Below are 20,739 nucleotides of genomic sequence, written 5' to 3' on the forward strand. Positions count from 1 at the left end.
AATTAATCATTGGATAAGGAGGGGATCCGGATTTCCCTTTCAGAAAGCAGCAGAGTCGTGGCTGACTGTGAGGACATGTATGATGGGGACATGTTCCATTTAAAGCTGCAGAAATGAGGCTTTTCACTTAATTGGTTAGTGCCAATTAGGGTGGGGCAATTTCCATCCAACTGGCATATTGTAATGTCCATAGAGCAACATCGTGGTGGATGATGATATTGTTGGTATCTTTTTTTTTTTTTTTTATACTTTTTACATCTATTTATGTTGAGTATTAATAACAAATTGGGCAATTCTTGATGCTGTTTTTCCTGACACAAATCAGATGCAAGGTGCTAATCATTCATTTTTATGCTTTTTGGCAGACACTACTTAAAATAGGCTAGATATTCATCAATCCTAAAGCATTTTTTAATCCCAGTGTTATAATGGTAGATGACTGTCAGGCATCATGATGGATGATCTATCAGCACAACCCTGGTGCCAACTGTTTTGATAATCAATTCATTGTTTAGGTCAGTTTTCAATATGAAAAATGTCCCACACTCGCTGGTTCCAGCTTCCTAAAGAGTCTTTTGTTTTGGACTGTTGGTTGGACAAACTTTTTTTTTTTTTTTTGACATTTTACAGATCAAGCAAATGGTTAGTTGTGAAAATAAGCAACAGGTTTGAATTGATCATGAAAATAATTGTTATTTGAAGACCTAATCTGAGTGAACTTCAACTTCAACAACTTCATCTGAAGGAGTGGAAGTCTGGAATGTAATCACAGACTTGCTGCCTGTCTGACTCTAATGAATGAGCATTCATCTGAAGAAAATATGTTGTGTCCAATTCCATGACGTGCTCTATTTCTAAAACTGAAGGAGCTGTTACAAGCATAGGTTGAGACTCAACAGGATCGTCACCATTTAGGTAGGGTAACAACAAAAAGAAAAGGTCTGACGTAAACTTGCTGGTTTCAAACCAAGCATGAGTCAAGCTTGAGCTAGCTCAACAGCAAGCACACCCCCCACCTTCACCTCCGCCCTCTGTCCCCAATTCTCCTTCTCATATCTCCCTTAAACAGACGGATTGTGTAGAAATCACATCATCTTGAGGGTGAATTATAAAGTTAGTGACATACTAAATCTGCAGCCGCAATCCTTATCTAAACATCCTGATGCGGAAAGCCACTGATTATGTGTGCCACCCACATGTGTACCAGCCAGAAACCAAAAGACTCACAGCCAAGGGCTGGCACAAGCAACTGGCAGGAGGGTTCCACACCCAGTATATAAACTAATTTAAACAATCCAATAGTTCACTGCATTTAGTCATTGCTGTTTATAATGAGCTCTGTGGCTCACATCACATAAGAACAGAGAGTTAACTTTTGCTGCAAATGCACACTTCCACAAGCACAGGCAAAAAGTGAAAAGCTGTTTTTACTCAAACGCCCTGTGATTCAGATATGTGCATCTCAGAAGGAAGCTCTCACAAGAGCGTCTGCGAGGAGGGAAGTGCGGCAATATCGCTTCCTGTGTCTGTCTGCATGCGAGACTGTTGCTAACACTTTTGTAACGCCCTCATTAATATTCACAGAGCCCGCACGGTTCCTGCGCCGACAGCACGCAGATGATGGAGTTTTTCTTGTGAGCAGTCTAGCACTTTGCCTCACATCCTCCAAGAACATTTTGCCTCAGCTGTGCTGAAATGTGCTGACAAAGGGGAGCTCTGTTGCCATAAGTTTAGCAATATTCCTGAACTCCTACCCAGCATGTATTCCCCTCATTAGTGTTCCTTGAAACAGGCTACTTGAGGGAAAAAAGGAGGAGTCGAATTAAAAAGCAGGCCGGAGGCTCAAATGAGCCTTGGGCTTAACACTTGGGTGCCCTGTCGGCACTTATAAAAATAGAAGAGGCCCCTTAAAAGTGGGGGTCCTTGAGGTGTGCCCACTCGAGTCTGAATGAAAGTGTGTGCCAAGAGTGGGTATTCACCATGCATGGCAGGACTTTGGCGCTCTTCAGGACTTCGAGGGTCTTCAAGGATTTCTCTTTCTTTGGCAGATTCCTGTGAAAGAAGCCTCAGTGGAGGACTGGAGCTGAAACTGCTTGTAAACACTTTTGCAGTTGCTTTCTGGGCCTCATCGACAAGTCTGCTGCCCCCACAAGTCCACTGTGGTTTCAATCAGACTGGAGTAAAAAAAAAAGTAGGTAAAAGAGGATTTGGGGGGGGTGAGTGTGAGTGCGTGTATGTCAGAGGTGGGTGGCTGGCCTAGGGTAGGTGGATGTTTGGTGGGGGGGTGGGGGTGGGGGTGGAGTGGTGTTTGCTGAATGCTCCCCTTTGTTGGGATCATATTATGTTTCCACCACAATACTTCTAAACCCTGCTTCATCAACTCCATTCATGTGTAACAGTTCATGCAAATAGCTGCACTAGCCTTTTTTTCGAGGGCTGAGGTGGGGGGTGGGCTTCCTTTTATCAGTCTACCACCCAACTACACTCTCCAAACTCCTGCCTGCTCACCAAAGTAGGGCTTGATTACTTTCATTGTTGATTATTTTCTTGCATAATCGATTAATTAATCCTGCCACAATCTTGTCAGTTAGGGTTAGGGTGGCTCCACATGCTTGGACCCATTTTTGAATCTTTTCTGTAACAATTATTTTGTCTTTCAGTGTTTCCCAAAGCTCAACATAAGGCTCTCAAATGTCTTGTTTTGTCCTCAACCCAAATATATTCAGTTCACTGTCAGAGAGGATTAAAAACAACAGAAAATATTCACATTTTAAAAAGCTGAAATCAGAGAATTTGGACATTTTTTGTTAAAAATGACTCAAACCATTGAATTGATTATCAAAAACATTGCAGCTCTACAGTAAAGTACAGATCATAATCCCTTCATACAGCTTCAGCCCAAAAAGAAGAGCTGGGGGGGGCATGGACAACCACAAACTACTTTGTTTGGTGAGAAGTCTTGAAACACACAGAGCCAAAACCTGCACAGATGCTCTGATTCTGATTATTCAAACATTTTTGAGCAACATATCATAAGCAAAAGGGGAATCAGAGGATCACAATCAGAAAAAAACGGAAAGCCTTTGACGCTGATAGTAGCATTGATTAAACCCACAGGAAACTAGACACATGACAGCCAGACACAAACATCACAAACATGTTATATGGCACATAAGGCTCCACAGACACACACACAAGAAAAAGGCCAAATAACAATAATCTCGCTGCTGACTGAGTGTACCCGTTCCCATGGGAAGACACACAGAAACAGCAACCAGAGATGTAGACTGAGGAAGAAATGAGTGGAAAGAAAAGCCATCTGATTTCCTCACTTAAATCTGTATATGGGTTTTATCTACACACTCCCCCTTTACTGCTGTTTACTATTTCCCATTGAGCCATTTGTTGGTAAATGAGATTGTATTTACAGTACAGGCCAATAAAGAGAGAAGCCTGAGAGGTGTTTCACAAATAATGGCTTTATTGCCACCAGAGGTGTTCTGTTGTCGCTGCTGGGTGAGGCTCAATTAGCAACAATATGTCAATGGTGACCAAATACTGAGCGGTTCCTTTACAGGAGGCGGGTCACTGACCCCCACATAATGTAGACTGACACAAATGACATCCATGTGATAACATTTAGAACCAGGTGAAATTGGGAAATTAGTAAGCATTAACCCTTTTTAAGCACTCTTTAACTGGGGCAAATTTCAGTTTAATGGGGCCCACAGACAACCCTCTAAAGCAGGGGATCTTAAACTTTTTCATGTCAAGGACCTCCACAATAGATGCACATTTCACCACAGAACCCCCAACTGGAGAGGATTTGGTCTTAAAGGGACAGTCCACCTTAAATTTAAAACTATATGTTTTTCCAGCCATCTGCCTTCTCTCCAATATAATGGGACTAGATGGCACTTGGCTTGTGCTGCTCAAAGCATTATAAAAATACATTTTAAAAATTCAAGACTAGTGTCTCCTTCCGAAAATAATGACCTAGTTATCATTAAGATCATTCATTTAATGTAAGAGACACTTTCTTTCTATTAGAATAAAAGTAGTTCCAGAGGATTCTACTGCAGAAAGAAAGTAGTTTCTACAGGGGATCATGATTTCTAGAAAGAAACATTGCTGCTGAGTTTTGCAAATGTGTATTTTGGGCGCTTTGAGCAACACATAACTTGTGCCACCTCCTTCCATTATACTGGAGAGAAGGAAAACACTTTTACAGCCGATATCTCCAAAACTAGGCAACTAACATCAAAACAATATAGATGTATAAACAGCACAACAGGCTTTGATTTTGGGGTGAACTGTCCCTTTAAAGATTTTTTTAAGGTTTGAAGATAATAAAGTCTAAAAAGTCAATCAATGATCAGACCAGGATCACTACAAATTATCATTAATCAAAACCCTATTTCTTTCCTTTTTGTTATCCCAACTACAGGCAGACTGATATATTGACCAGATGATATTATCAAACCGATATTGGGCTAGCATAGCTATATCAGTCTATATCAGTATCAGTGTATATGCTGTCCGATATTTTTATAGAACATGATGCAGATCAGGGTATTTTTTTAGTGTCATGGGCATCATTTTTTGTAGCCTATATGATATATGACTTTTTTTTAACTTAAGTTATTATGCATTTTTTAAATAGTTACTGATAACTACTACAAAAATACCAGTGAAAATTACGGTTTCAGTGCCCCCGTGTCAGTTTGCATAAATAAAGTGACAATTTTTTTAAAAACTCCACAATATTAGCATCTGCCCCAAAAATCAAGCATTGATCAGACTCCGGTTCCAACTTCCATAAATGTGATGAAAGCTAAAATATGCTTTTCCTTTTGTCGCGATACGACCCATTCAAGGACTCCTGTTGGCCCCAGTTTGAAAACCACTGCTCTACAGGACACCTGGGATTCCCTGGACCACTGGCTGAGAATCACAACCATGAAATCAATATCTACAACAGCACACGTTCCAACCAGAACCATTTCTGCAATGAAGTTTTTGCCCAGCACAACCCCCATCCCCAATTTTGAGGTCCTTGGGGGGCCACACTACATAGATCCGCTCGCTGGTTACTGATGCATTTGGAGGTTTGGATAAAAGTGTATGTTACATGCAACTTTTTAAAGGCAAGTTCTGTGTTGTCAGAGGAATGACTGGGCTATAATACACTCTAAGTATGATGAGCATGGAAAAGAAGAAAATAAATAAAAGAATGTGAAAGACAAAACAACCCAAAAAGTACACGAACTGTAACAGAAATGAAATAATCACAACTCCACGGTGAGGTACAGCATGAGGTCCTACTCACCCTGGATGTTGCTTTCCTCTTGTACTTGTTGGCGAAGTCAAATTTCTCCTTGATCTCGTCCAGGATCTGCTCCAGACGGGCCTTCTCCTCTTTCCCCGTGTAATCCTGGCCCAGGAGGATGTACGCCCTCCAGTTTGCTGAGTCGAAGCCCCAGTGGCAAGTCCTGTTCTCCTGCGCCTTGTGACTGTGCACCACGAACTTGTGGGTCGGGTACATGAGTCTACAGTCCATGCACTGGATGCACGCTGCGTTGGGGCTGGTGTACAGCTCCGGCACGAACAAGCCCTTGCACTTGCCGAAGCACTCGTGGTAGACTTTGAAGCTCCTCTCGGTGAGCTCCAGCTCCAGCGAGCCTCCTCCTCCGCTCAGCTCCTTCTTGCAGCGCGGCGGGTAGGCGCCTCCGTAGATCAGGGCGTTGCAGAGCCGCTCCGCGTCCGTCTTGGTGATGAGGCCGCAGGACGGCGCTGAGAAGGGCAGGATCCCCATGACTTTGAGGATCTCCAGTTGGTCCGCCGTGCAGCGGGAGCAGTAGATGTGCAGCTCGTCGCACACCGAGTTGATCTGCTGCAGGGTGAAGTCCCGCAGCACCGTGTTGAGGATCTGCGGCAGGCACAGGCGCTTCTCCCCGCCGACCACGAAGCAAGAGATGGTCTCGCCTTCCAGCACCGTCTCACACCTCTCCGTGGAGCGGTCCGACGGGATGAAGAGCGGGCCGGGCATCACCGGCGGCGGTAGGTGCTGCAGAACCGGCTCGGGCTCCTTGCCGTCCTTCTTGAAGAGGAGCTCATGTTGCCACCGGGCAGAGAAAGCCGCCGGTCCGCCCAGAGAGCTCATAGAGCTGAGGTGAAACTGCTTCAGAGTTTGTTGCAGTCCCGGGTGAGGCTGGAAGCTCTGCCGACTTACAGTCTCCATGTTTTTCCTGCAACTTTAGAAGCGTAAATCCTTCTCGTCGTCGACCGGGAATCACGAGTATCTATCCGTCCCTGAACCTGGTAAATCCACGGTGTCCCAGAACTGAGCAAAACAGCGAAGCGCTTCATCAAACATCCAGTAAAAAGTCCCACACGGCGAGTTTGCAGTTTTATCCCCGCGACTAGTGAGTGAACACCGGCCAGTCGCTCCCTGCAGCGGCTCGCCGACTGTCCATATCCGAAAAACACCCGGCTGTCCAAACTCCTGAGCGGCGAAAAGTTCCGTCTGTCGAATTCCAACAGCGAGTAGGCGAAAATGAAACAAAAGCGGGAGTTGTGAGTCGATAAAAAATCCTTATTTGAGGCTCTTTCCGCTGTCGAGGACTGCAGCAGTCCGCTCCGTGTGCCCCCGCAGCTCACTCTGACTGTACTGCTCCAGTCTGTGGCTCCCTCCCTCTCTCGCCCTCCTCCCCCTCCTCCCTCCTCCCTCCCTCCCTCTGTGTTTGTGTGTCTGGCTCAGTCATTGAATCCCAGCCAGGAATGTGAGTGACTCTGCAGGCAGGCTGGGCTCTTCCAGGAACAAGCCATCACCCCCTACTGCCCTGCACAGAGCACAGAAGAAGAGAAAGAAGTGAAGGCAGAGAGGGGAAGACGGGTGCTGCGTTCAGGGCGTATGGGAAAAATGTTGCAGACTTTAAACTTTATTAAAATGAATTCTTAAGTGGTGGAAAGTACCTACATGCATTAGTATTACAAATACATATAAATTGTTCTGTCTTACGCTACTTTATTATTCTACTCTGCTAGAATTCAGTGAGAAATGTTGTACGTTTTACACTTCTATATTTATTTGACAAAATCAGCATCAGGATTATTTTATTGATTCCCAGGGGAAATTGGTTTACATTACAGTTGCTCTCATTCATAGGCCTATGCTGAGTGAAGTCATAAGAAATTAAATGAAGTAAGTAATTTATATGTAAAATATGTGCAGAGCTCCAATGATATTGATTAGTTGTCGACTATTAAATTAATCGCTTGCTATTTTAATAATTTATTAATTGTTTGAGTGATTTTTTTAAGATAAAATCTCAGATTTCAGCCTCTTATAAATATGATTATTCTCTGGTTTCTTCAGTCTTCTATAACAGCAAACTGAATATCTTTGGGTTGTGGAGAAAACAAAACATTTCAGGACGTTGTCTTGGGCTTTGGGAAACAGTTGACATTTTTCATAATTTTTTGACATTCTATGGACCAAAAAACAATTTGATTAATTAAGAAAATAATCAACAATAAAAGTAATCATTAGTTGCAGCCCTAAATATTGCAATGTGTGTGTAAACCAATATATTTCCCAATTATTTTTTCTTTACATCCTAACATTTGTACTTTTACTTGATTGAAGCGTCTGAACAGTTCTTCTCTGAAATCACTGCTTGATCAGTCATTTAGTTAAAAAACAATGAAAGTCTGACTCATGCTGCGTTCATATCATGGGAAATATAGAAAAAGTTCCCATGCACGCATTGTCAACGTCCACAACATATTTTTCCAGTTGCTGACTGCATTTGAAATCAACACAGTTAAATTCTACGTGACTGAGATGTGTTGCGTCAGTGATCAATCAGCAGCTGAAACTTCTGGAGTTTCCACACAGGAGGAAGCTAATTTTGACCATATTTCCCATAGGCCCTGAATGCAACAGCAGAATAGAGAGCGTTTCTGTGAATCCTTTTGGTTCACGGCTGTAGAAAGAAAAAAAAAGCAAACCAAAGAGGATGGGTGGTGTTTTGCGAGACAAGACAGATTTAGCTTTGGAAGAGGAAACGCAAACTGCACGACTGACTGCGGTTTATTTATTTCCCTTCTGCTTGAATGTGTTAAAATTGTTTGGCAAGTAGCGGCGAATAAACAAGTTTCATGTGTTGGAGACCTTGAGAGACAATCCTGCTAATGAAATGACGAGAGAAGAGTCGCTTTTTTCCTCTTTCATCAGCTATTTGTTGTTTGGGGGTTTCAAATCACCAGAAATGTAAACACAAACAAGTATTTTAATTCTTTATATTTTCTCTTCATTCTATTTATTTTGGAATTTGCCCATAGAAACTCCAATCTTTCTGCTAATCAAGGTCATGTTGATTTTTACATAGTTTGCTCAAATAAATACATTCTTAGAAAGCTTCAAATATTCAGTTACCACCGATTTATATCAATAAAAAAATGCTTGATTGTTAATGTTTTGCTCAGGGATAAGTATGTGATGAGTTTTGGAGGCAAATTATGTAAAAGTGTAACAAGCTACTTCATTCTGAAATAATCAGATGACTTTAGTTGTTGCTGAGGTTGACTTATGTACAGAAAACAAAACTTTGACATATTATTATTATATATTACTCTTTAGATGAGTGAAAAGGTTACAGTAAAGGAGAATTAACGTTTTACTGATTAATCATCAAAACCCAGTGAGTCAACCTCAGAAGGTCATGTGTCCAGAGCAAGTTCAACTCCAGCAGTGATGAGGAGCAATTTGCTGTTCCTGTGGCGTCCCCTAGCCAAACACTGCTGCAACTGCAGCCTTATGTCAGGGCAAGACCTGCAAGGATCCTCCACTGCAGGCCAGCAGAGTCTGAGAGGACAAGACTGAGATTACATTTTCGAATGTAATGTGAAAATACTAAAAATAGGGGTCCATGAGAAAAAAGTTTGAGCAACAGCTGCCCAAGGGGATCAGTAATAATACTCACCAAAAGAAGAAGAGACGGGAGCTGAGGAATGCAAACAAGTGAAAAAGACATTATGCTTAAAATGTGCGCAAATGCAAGCACTTGGCACGGAGAACACAGAAAAGTTTTGGATCAACCGAGATGTTTCAAGCTTGGCACCGTTTTTCATGCAAGTGTTTCCAACAATGGTTTTCAGTGTGGAAGTACATTAAAGTACTAGTATGTCTCGGTCATTAAAAGTATTGACCTTCCAATTTGACATATTCAACACAAAAACTATTTATAATGATTCAAAGTGTGAGCATGCTTATTCATCCTTTAGTAAAATGTAGACATCAGCTCAGTCAGATGGAAAATCTGACATCTTGGCGCATGGTCCACCATTAAATTTTAGATTTGGCGCTTCAAGGAAAAAAGTTTGCATACTCCTGCTATATGCACATATATTACAAACGATGTTTAGATGAAATATGAGAGATCTAGTTCTTCCTGAAGTCCACGAGGAGACACTGTGATGAGTTCAGTGACCCAAAACTTCGAGTGTGTTGAAGGCTGTCCCTGCTGAGTAAACTGTGTGGTGAGTGCACAGGGGCATATATGGCCCCTCAGAACATTTTGTGACAGATATTGCAATTGCAGTATGAGTCAGTTTTAATGGGAAAGACATTTTCTGCATTTCGTTTTCACTGGGCAAAACAAAAATGATGATTATGATGTGATTTTTGCTGGAGTCTGTAACAATCAAGCATGTTCTCTTAGTATCAGGAGAATATGATTTGTAGGCTGGGGCATCTCTGTAGCACCACAATGTTTGATGTTTTAATTTATAGTGGTATGTTTTGACATATTAGACCTCCTGCATTTGGGAATTGCACTTGGCCATATTGTCATTTCATTAATATTTCAATTAACTGTTCAGTAAAATTATTGTGGAGGTCTTTGATGCATTTTGAAAGGGAACAGACTGAACAATGGCCACAAGGTTGGTGGTGCTTTGGGTTGGTGTCTCGACCCGCGACATAAACCCGGGGATGGGAGGGTTACTTTAAAAATGTATTCTGATACAGCTACCTCTTAAAGAGTGTAATCAGTCAGTGTAATCCAAGTATCACAATATTAAATTAAAACTTGATTACTTTCTATTACTTTTGGATTACCTCAATACCAAATTGTTTAGCATAATGTTTTATGATCATCATTAGGTTTAATAATTGTTTGTCCCTCCTTCCATTGTTATGCATAAATGCACATTTTTATTAATGGAGCTAATTATGCACTTTTAAATGCACTTTTTAAGTATGCTATTCACACTCAAACTTCACATTAACAACACACCCTCCCAGTCACCAGCATCACCAGAGTCCCAAAAAAACTTTCAGTATTAAAAGTTGTCAGTTAGCTAGCTAACTGGCTACCTAACTAACTGGATTTGTGTGTAGCTACTGTAAGTGGTTAATCTGTGTAGTTTACATTAGCTGTTTGTTTGTGTGGCTAATATTAGCAGTTGGTCTGTGGAGCTAACGTTTGCAGTTGGTCTGTACCTAACATTATAGGTTGGTTTGTGAGGCGAATATAAGCAGTTGGTGTGTAGCTAACATTAGTGGTTGGTCTGTGTAGCTAACATTAGCACTTGGCCTTACTGTAAATGTCTCTTTAAATTAGATGTTGAGCTCTTGGATGATGACTGTATTTCACAGCTGAAGACATGACTTTACTGTGATGTTGTTCCCTTTCCTGAGATGTTTCCATCTTTTACCTTCTTCCTATCCTAATTACTTAATCCTGTTACATGTAATCTGTTATTCCCAAACCTGCATAAACCTGGGAATGAGACTCAACAATCAACTATCTTTCTCCAGAATTGCTCCGAGCAGCTTTAAATAAAGTCTAATATCCGCTCAGTATATTACTACAACCCCACAGTGCAGTAGTTTGATGCAGTGGTCAGTGATGGTTCCAGCGTTGGAGCCACAGGGCTGGGCTCTATCTCAGTCAGCTGGCACATACTGTAAGTGACCTTTTCTGAGGGGGACCAGAGCCTCCGCTGGGCTTATCAATCTGGCACGAAGCCATCCTTTCAGCCGGCCCAGCGCTGAGTGCTGGCAGCTACATGCTGGATGTGGGCCTACAGTACCACACTGCCATACTCTATCCTGTCTGTGTGTGTACATCAAGTGGTAATGGATACAAGTGAGATACAAAGCTGGTGCCTCCTTCAGGCTCCTCATCCTATCAAGGCCAAAGCTGCTAGACAGTATGGAGTGTGTGCCAAGCCTGGTTTTCAATGATTCATAATGTTGCCAGCATGCAGTGCTTGTCCTCTTGCTCTCATTTTGTTCCCCAAGAGCTCATCTGTGCACTCCACATACTTGTGCACTTTTTATTTGTTGCATCCCCTCTCCTTGCACATTATCTGCTGCTCATGGTAACTACGAAGGTCTTGCTGGAAGTGATGGCCTTGACTCCTGGTCTTCTCCTTTTCTTCATCACAGTGAACACTGCATTGCATCATGTTTTTGGCAAAGTTACTTTACCGTCGCTGTTGCAAGTTGAAAACTCCTGCCTATTGCTGTGTTCATTAAAGATCATCTAAAGCAACAATAAATGTATGTTCTGAGTTTGTCACTCCACAGAAACGTGTTATTAACTACCCAGCCATATTTAAATGATTAAAAAAATGCTATGTATATAAAATTAGGTCTCAAAATCATGAAAAAGAGCCGTTTTCTCTGCTTTGGAACACTGAGGGTGTGTCCCCTCCACTGTCTCAGTGTCAAACACCACTACAATCTGAAAACCACCTGAAACATGGACGCTCCATTTAGCAGCTTTATTGGACATGTCCAGACATGTTTTAGCAATCAGAGCCAGAGGACGGTGACAGGATGGTATTTTTTAAATTCTGTGTCGGGTTGTTGGAACTGAAGTGAGCTGAAGTGAACTGCTGGACTGATTTGGACTGACAGTCACTGAAGGTACATTTGTAAGTGACCATTAGGGAGGCTGAGGGGAAGGGGTTCACTTAGTGGGACTTATATGGTGTTGGGGAACCATGGCTCCAGCACGTCACCAATACATGTTTTAGGTCCACCCAAAAAATCCAAAAGTCTCCACAATTCAGTGTAGTTTTCACGTTATCAGCAACTGTTCTCTAATATGTATAATGTGTTTAGAAGAAAAAAAAACTTTTTACTTTACACAGACTTTAAGCTTTGACATCCAGGATTTCACAGTTGGGACAAGAAATCAGGGTGAGCTAATTTCACACATCCACACACCAGACCAGTCACTGCAAAAAGTGAGCTCAATTGTCAAAATGTCTGTTTTGGAAAGTTCCAAAACTTTTTGGATGCTTCCCTGACATTTCCCTGTCTGAAAAGGTAGTTTTCAGGTGGTGTCAGACTAACAGACACTTTTTGTTTAAAACATTCTCTTCATTGAGGGTCCATCCAACAAAATATAACTTTGTGATATAGGAATAAATGCCCTGCTTCACTCTGAACCAATCTTTTATAGCAGTAAGGTCAGATGGGAGAATATCTTGGTTGTGAGGCAAAAATTACCACAGGGAATTTCCAAATTTTTTTTACACTGAATGGATTTCAGCATGCTGTAGTTCCAAAAATAAATACAACTACATCATCCATATTAGGCCAGAGATATACTTGCTGTTTAACCACACTTTTATTTCTGAGGACATGCACAACTGTCTCTCCAAATGGATGCAGGATATGCGAGGCAGCCGTGATGCGTATGGATGCATAGCAATGCTTATGTGAACACGTAGTTAAAAGCAATGCAAAGCTAACCACATCTTGATTCCATGGATGTATTATTAGAGCTGGATACCAGACCAACAATGGCACCTGTTCAGTCTAATAATGCCCAGACAACACTGCCTGCATGTACCTGTGGGTGACAACTAGCTCACTGAACTGCTGTGGCTCAAACATCTACAGTGAGATTAATGAGTTCTGAAATGAAGAAGAGAACAACATGATTTTTCCCCTTCTTTCAGAGAGAGAGAGGGAGGGTGGGAGGCAGGGAGAAAGAGAAAAGAAAGGATGAAAATAAGAAAAACCCTGCCCTTCACCTGTTTTTTTCGTATCTGTTACATATGCTACATATCCAGACACTGAATCTACAGCCAGAGGTGTCACGTTGCTGGTATGATGTGGATCTAGCTAACAGATCAGTTTCATTGTGTATTTTTGGCGAGAACTGTGCACGTCACAGAGAAAAAATAGGCAAGACTCTGAATCTCTAAATTGAGCGTTACAGCAGCCGTGCTACTCATGCAGACTGTGTTTCTGCTCTAACATGATAATATGTGTAGCAAAATGAAAAGCAAGAAGTTCAGCAGCACACACACACACACACACACAGTACTCACACAGCCAGTGAGGCGCATATGTACTAGAATCGCTCACCTGACGATTATAAACGTAAAAAGTCGCCCTCTGAAGGACATGTCTACCAGCTGTTTCTGTGCAAAGCTAACTGAACCTGTTGATAAGTCTTACATGTTGTTTTTCATCTTGCTACGTCTTTTTTGTTTGGTTGCACCTTCTATGTTGTGTTTCCTGGTGGCATTTTTTTTGTCATTATCTTTTTCGTCTCATGTCTTTTTCATCTTTTAAACTTTATTTCGTCTTGTTACGACTTGTTACGTCTTTTTTGTCTTGTTACTACTTTCATGTTGTTTTTTGTCTGACTACGCCATTTTTCCTCTTGTTACTTCATTTTTAGTCTTGTTCCATTTTTTTCATCTTGTTACGTCCTTTTATCTTACTGCACCTTTTACGTTGTTTTTTGTCTGGTTACGCCTCATTATTCATCTTAGGTCATTTTCATCTTGTTACATCTGCTGTGTATGATATGCACTAATGGATATACCAAAGAATTGCCTTCTCTGTGTCTTATTGTCTCATCCATCTTGATGCTGTGAAGGTAGTGTGCAATGACACAAAAACAATCACTAATTCCACTCAAATGTATTAAAAACCAAATTAATAAGCCTATTTTGAAATGTAAGGAGTGGAATGTACAGATATTAGTGTTCAAATGTAGGGTGTTACTGTAAAAAGTTGTCAGGAAAAATAGTGTACAGTAAGTAGCCAATACAGTAAGAAAGTATTTATACTTAAGTTTCTTCCTACCTCTGCTAGATGGATAAATAGCACTACAGGTAAGAGGAAAAATGTGCATTTTTTTTATGTTGGGGTGAAGTGTCTCTTTAAAGGCTAGTCTTCTGATTGGCTGCAGTCTATCAGCAACACCTGGTTTAGTGTTCTTTATGTTCTTATCTCTCCGTGGAGAAGCTGACTGGAGGTATGACCTCCCAAACACTTGATGTATTCTTTAACTTCAGCAGATATGGCCGCTGCCACCTCACTTTTATCCTCCTCATCATCTTCGCCGTCGCCATGGCAGCGGAGCACAACACAGCATCACGTGGGATGGATGACATAACGTTTCTTTCCAGGCGCCGGGTTGCCTTTTCCCAGAGTAGCACTGTGTACCACAGGTCTGGCCCACTGCTCTGCTTTTGTGTTTCTTCCCCTCTGTGGTCGAGGTCGAAAAAAACTGATTGGCAAATGTCAGCAATTCAGGAGCAGTCCTTCTGGAATACTCATCTGATGGGGCACTGTTTCCAAAAAATGCTCTCACCTTATTTCAAAGTGGCAGGTTTTCCCATAGTGCTGTTTTCCATTCTTTGAAATAATGCTCTCCTCTTTCCTTTCTTTTCTTTTCCTTCCGTTCGCTCCAGCTTTCCCTTGTCTTTTTCCATTGCATAATTGTAGCCACTCTCCGTTGGTCCCTCTCTTCTGGCCAAAAGCTTAAAAGGCTCAGAAAGTCCCACCATTATTATGACTTCAACTTTCCACTTTATGTGTGTCCTAGCAAAGGGAACACAGTATTATCATTACAGTTAGCATTCTTGTATGATGTAACCTTCTTTACTGTGCACTGAAGAGAAATCCTTGTGCAACAGTGACATAATATCTTGTGTATTAAAAGTTGATGATTAGGTGATACAATAAAACAGTGAACCATAGTGCACCAAAGCCTTAAAGTCACAACCAAATCACATTTGGAGAGACTCCTGCACTTTGATAAACTTTTTCAACAATTATCTGGGGCTGGGTCACAGTGGCTGCAGGCTAAGCAAGCTAGTCCACAGGTTCCCCCAGCAACATTAATATCACTGCACACAATGAAGCATGCATCTGCTCACGGACGAGAGGCTTGTGCTCATTACAGCACACCTAGCTGGCACGGCAATATAGTTTGGCGGACAGAAGGTCTGTGGATTATCTTTAGTTACCGGGTCACGATTTCTGGAAAAAGACATTGCTGTTGAGTTTGTTGTGAGCAGTTGCATGTAGGAACTACTTTCTTTCTGCAGTAGAATCTTCTTTCTAATACAAAGAAAGTAGCTCCTACATGAAGTGGATTATCTTGAGCAACCGGGTCATGATTTGTGACTTGTTTTGAACTTTTCAAATTTAGTTTTTGGTGCTTTGATCACCACAAACCAAGTGCCAAAATAACACAAAAGAAGACAAAATAATGGAGAGTGTCTTGGAAGCAGTCCTCATTGTACAAAAGCAAAACTTTATAATGAAATGATGAAAATGGATCATAAATTATGGTGAAAATATTTTCTTGTTTCCTCTCTGACACCATCTGGATGCACAGCTTCAACGCTGTCATTCAGTTACAGAGTTTCATGATGGACAGGTGATTTTAGCTTACTTGTTGTTGCTAAAGTAGCTAACTGTAACAGTTAGCTGCCATTAGCAGGCAATAGGGCCGAGCTCAGCAGCCTCCAAGGAGCAACCAAGGTGGTGTTCTTGCTGAGCTAACCACTAACTCACTTTAGCTCAGTTGGCCCTGGTGAACTGCTGTTAGCTCAGTTAGGAGTAACTCAGCATTGGGCTGCTGTGAGCTCGGCCCAGCAGGAACAACATGTTGGTTCTGTAGCCTATTCCCTGCCGTCAAACTGGTCTCTGTTTGTCTCGGAGGCTGTGTGGCGGGTGACGTCTGGTCAGGTTAATGGTAGCTGACCAATCAGAGCACACCGGGCATTGCAGGGAGGGAGATGCCCCCAAGTTGGCTGTTTTTACAAGAAATGTAAATATATGGAAGCAAATCCACCATCTGTTTCATGGAGATTTTAAGTGGTTCCTGTAAAACAAGCAGCTAAGGAGGGACTTGTCACAGACATTGATTGGAGGTTATTGGAGCCAAAAGTGTGGTGCTGTGCATCAGAAACAAGTAAAGCTATCTTTACATCAGGAAACTCTGTAAATGGCCTGTATTCCCTGTTGGTCTGAGAGGCTGTGCTCCGACTGTGAGGCTGGGAAGCTGCTGAGCTTGATTCTGTTGTTAACAGCAGCTAACTGCTAACAGCTATGGTTAGCTACTTTCGTCACAAGTAACCTAAAGCCATCTGTTCATCTGGAAAGCTACATACCAGAGTTGAAGCCAAACAGCCAGATGACAGCGAAAACCAGAAAATATTTTCTCCATAAAATTTCACCCAAATCAGTGAAAAAAGTAATAAAGTGGTGCTTTAGTGCAGTGAGGCCCACTCCCCAGAAACACTGCAGTCTGCTCTGGTAGGCAGATGTACTCTAATCCTCCATGCTCCACTGACTCATAAGCAAGAAAGTGTTTCACCGGACGCAAACTTGGTGTGCGCCCCCAAATACAGAATGAGTCATCAACAGTTTTTAATCTTTTTACAGGAAAAGACAAAATACAATGAAATACCATTAAAAATACCCAAGAATTTCTACAAAACAACTTTTTTTGGTCATTGTTGGGCCAGATACTGGTGTACTGGTGACATATAGTGCAATAAATACAGACTCTTACCAGTTGCTTTCACAATGACAAAATAATATTGAACCAAGGTCAATGTAGCAGCTTTTCATGGAGCTTTTAATCACCTCAAAGTTTTCTTTAGTTGATTTATTTTGCTCAGTTTTCATAGAGATCGCACAGTGCCATCAATATGATGCTAAGTGAAGCAGAAAACGTAAACCACCTCCAAGGTCAAGTATGACACTGACACTCACTTGTTGTATAGAATATTGAATATATAAATCTTTTTATTTACAGTTAATTAAATGGGCCTATCTGTAGCTATGGAGCAGCAGGTACATGCTGTGCACTCACAGTCTATAATTATGCATAATTATAGATAGCTGACATGACTTTTTTTCCTGGATAATAAAAATAAATTCTTTTATGTCCAGGGTTATTATGTTGTGCTCGGTGTAAGTGACTAGACTGTGGTTTTCTGGGTAATTACAGCAGTGGCATTATTACGAAAATTTAAATGTATCCAAACATGACAAAATGCACCATTTTCTCTCAGCTATGTAGAAAATGAATTATGTAGTTAGCAGATATTACTAATGCTCATCTAACTGCACAGACATAAAGTAGCAAAAGTAAAAGTACTCATGCAGAATGGCACATTTCAGAATAATATTGTATTATTGTATCATAATTATTGATGCATTAATGTCTTCATCACTTTAATGTCCAAGCTGGTGAAGGTGGAGCTCATTTTAACTACTTTATAGAGTATATTGTCTATATAATACCCTGTACCCTATGCCACTGGTTCCCAACCTTATTTCCTTGGAGCCCCCTTACTTGTATTTATGAAAAGCTGAACCAGCATTTCAGGATGGGGTTTATCTATAATGTACATCATAAGAAAATACACTAACAAGAACATTCATATATAGACATTGATCATTTATGTTGTTGTTTATTTCCCTTATTAATTATCTTTTTATGTCTTCATATGATGTTGCAGTAGTGCCAATCATTCCTTCTGTTTGGTGTTTCCACATGATTGGTGGATCAATGTCATGGTGCAACTCGCTTGGGTTGACCTGACTGTCACATCCAGAGGGGTATTCCATCAACGTGGACGAAGGAAAAGTCTGGCTAATTCAAGTGAGAGATCCGCTCCATGACTGTGGCTTAAAGCAATCCCTGCTCAGTAACCATGGTAACTGATACCACTGAACTAGCCTGCTCTGCGGCAGGCTAACTGTCAAGCTTAATTTAGCTGTGTGTTAAAGACAGTTACCTCGAGTGTGTCTTTGTGCTCACATCGCTTATGTCCGCCTAAATTCGTGTTTTAGGCCTTTTTCTCAATGACCAATGAATTTACATGTTTACTTTAGTTTCAAAGAATGTATTAATTAAACAAAAGTTAAGAAAATCATGTCTCACAAATTTTACTGTCTTCAAAAGCCAACAACAGCCTTTTAAAAGCTTAACATTTATAGCTTAATTAAATCTGGATGTGAATAAAAAAAACTTTGGATATAGAATAATTAAATTGGTTAGATATTCAAGAGCGCAGTCATTTATGCTTCTAGGGTTAAATACAAAAGTGCTAATATGCATCACAATGCTATGAACTTGGTAATTCCCTTAAGTAAAATCTCAGAGATGTGGACTTATAGAAAGTGTGGTTAAAGGGCTCAAAAAGTGCATTAGAGAGCCCTGGTGCACTTGGCAATTTGACAGTAGGACAGCCTGAAGCCCTCACAGACTTACTGGAAACATGCTCAAAGTCTGTTGAGTCTGTGAGAGTGGACAGTGGGACAGAGTTTATGTCTCTACTGCAGCTCTTTACCAAACACACAATAATTAGGCACATTTCTCAAAATAATGCTTCTTCAGTGGATTCATTTTCTGTGCATTCTGGGTAAAGAGTCTCAAGTGTGCAGAGTGAGCCACGGTTTCAAGCTGATCTGTTCACTCCATCAGACAAACTGAGTTTTGGACAGAGCTAATGGTTACTAGGGCATTGGACCAGGACTATTCAGTGAGTCAGTGAAATAACAGCAGAAAAAATAAGGAGATTTCCTAGAAGATCCTTTAAGGACTGTGTCCACTAAAGAGATTTTCCCAGCTGAAAACATCCGGGAGCACTTTGGAGGCACAGCTTTTTTTTTTTTTTTAGCTGAGGTACTCTGGTTGCTGTGATACAAAATATCTTATTTTCATATTGATATCGTGGCAGACCAGAGATGTCATCTGGCACAGACATGGACACTTCACACCATCAGTATTCATCTCTCCTCATTATTCCAGTTGTTCAGTTCTTGTACATGTTGGATGTGATGGTTGATCTATGTGGTATTTTTCCCAACCCTCCTCCACTGATTGGACAGCTGGGTAAAAACTGACAGTGACAAGCGCAGTTTTATCCAAAGTTGAACAATTTTTAAATGGTTAGGGTTCACCCCAAAATCAAAAAGACGTGGTGTGGTTGCAGAGTTTGGGAGATATCGGCCGTAGTTCTAAAGTTCTAAAGTTAGATCCAATGCTGAAAGAAAGTAGTTCCTACATGGAACTATTCACAACATGGTCTGTAGATTATCTTAACTAGGCCATAATATTTGGAAAGAGACAAAGGTTTGGAATTCTTCAAGTGTATTTTTGGTGCTTTGAGCACCACAAGTGCCATTTAGTCCCATTATATTGGAGAGAAGGCAGACATCTCTACAGCTGATATCTCCAAAACTCTGCAACTCACACTGACACAATCTAGATGGATAAATAGAACTAAAGGCCATTTGTATTTTTGGTTTTGGAGTGAACCATGCACTCAGTGCAGAACTGACGTTCAGCGCCTCGTCACACCATTCTGTATATACAGCACTCCCACTGCAAACAATCAGGAAAAAACACTTTGGTGAACACACACTTAGTCTGTAATACACTGAGCAAAAGAAACAATACAGTAAATATCTGCATCACCAAATGGATTTTTAATGCAGTGACCTGGATTCTAGTGTTCAACATCATATGAGACACAAAGGCTTCACATGTGAAACAAAAAAAATGAGTGAGTCATTTTAACTTGAAATTATTCATTTCAACAGCAGAATTCAGTCAAGTGACAAACACAATGATATCATATACACATATCATCATGACAACTCCTCTGCATTTTAAGAACATCTTGACTGGCTGAAAGGTGTGTAGCATTTTAGCCTTAAAATGAGTCAGTTGTTATTTCTGTGCAGTTGTCTAACAGTCTTAAATGCCTTGACTTCACCGGGTGGGGCTCTGTGACACCACACTTTACCTGCCTCTTTTTTGTTCAGAAGTTTTTAATTTGGTCATTTGTTTTTTTTGCCTCTATCATTTGTAAGTAGACTACTTAGGTTTTTTTTCTCTTCTTTTTCTGGTCAGTTTCTTGACCAGGAGTCTGCACAGGGTGTTTTATTTTGAAAATTTACTGGACTCTTGACAGAGAGCCAAAGTAACCCCTTCAAAGGACCACCATGGAACCTAACATCAGGAAAAATAGGAAATGTAGTCAATGGCAAAAGAGAAATTATTTCTGAGTGAACTGAATCACACATATGACGTTTGTCACTTTAATTAATTTTTTAAAAATTTTCAAGCCAAAAAAGTCAGTCTGTTTGAAGTATCAGACTGTGAGGATACTTAGAAAGACTGGACAGTCAGAGGTCGTGTAAGTGACATGACTCTCTCCCTCGAAAAGCTAACGTTAGCCACTGAAGCTACGATCCCTGTGTGTGTTTGTACCAGGATGTAGTCACACAACAGCAGGTCTTAATCTTTTCTCTCTTCACAGCCGATCAAAGGACCAGTAGTCTCTAAAACACTTCAAATAAAATAATGTTACAAGGGGCAGCGAGATTAGTGTTGATGACATATACTGTGTGAGATGAGAGATGTAGTTCACTGAGCGGTTTCA

The 20,739-nt window shown here is 41.0% G+C and overlaps 1 protein-coding gene across 1 annotated transcript in view; it reads right to left on the bottom strand.

The window, feature by feature from the left end:
- skia (SKI proto-oncogene a) overlaps positions 1-6,689 on the bottom strand; it is a 92,592-nt gene extending 85,903 nt beyond the window's left edge. The window contains exon 1 of the mRNA XM_084721861.1: positions 5,330-6,689. Within this exon, the coding sequence (XP_084577987.1) occupies positions 5,330-6,241 (912 nt within the window). The 5' untranslated portion in view covers positions 6,242-6,689. The remainder of the gene's footprint in view (positions 1-5,329) is intronic.
- Positions 6,690-20,739: the final 14,050 nt, after the last annotated feature.

The sequence above is a fragment of the Lutjanus erythropterus genome, chromosome 6 (genome assembly GCF_056507025.1).
Source record: "Lutjanus erythropterus isolate fLutEry1 chromosome 6, fLutEry1.hap2, whole genome shotgun sequence".
NCBI lineage: Eukaryota > Metazoa > Chordata > Actinopteri > Lutjaniformes > Lutjanidae > Lutjanus > Lutjanus erythropterus.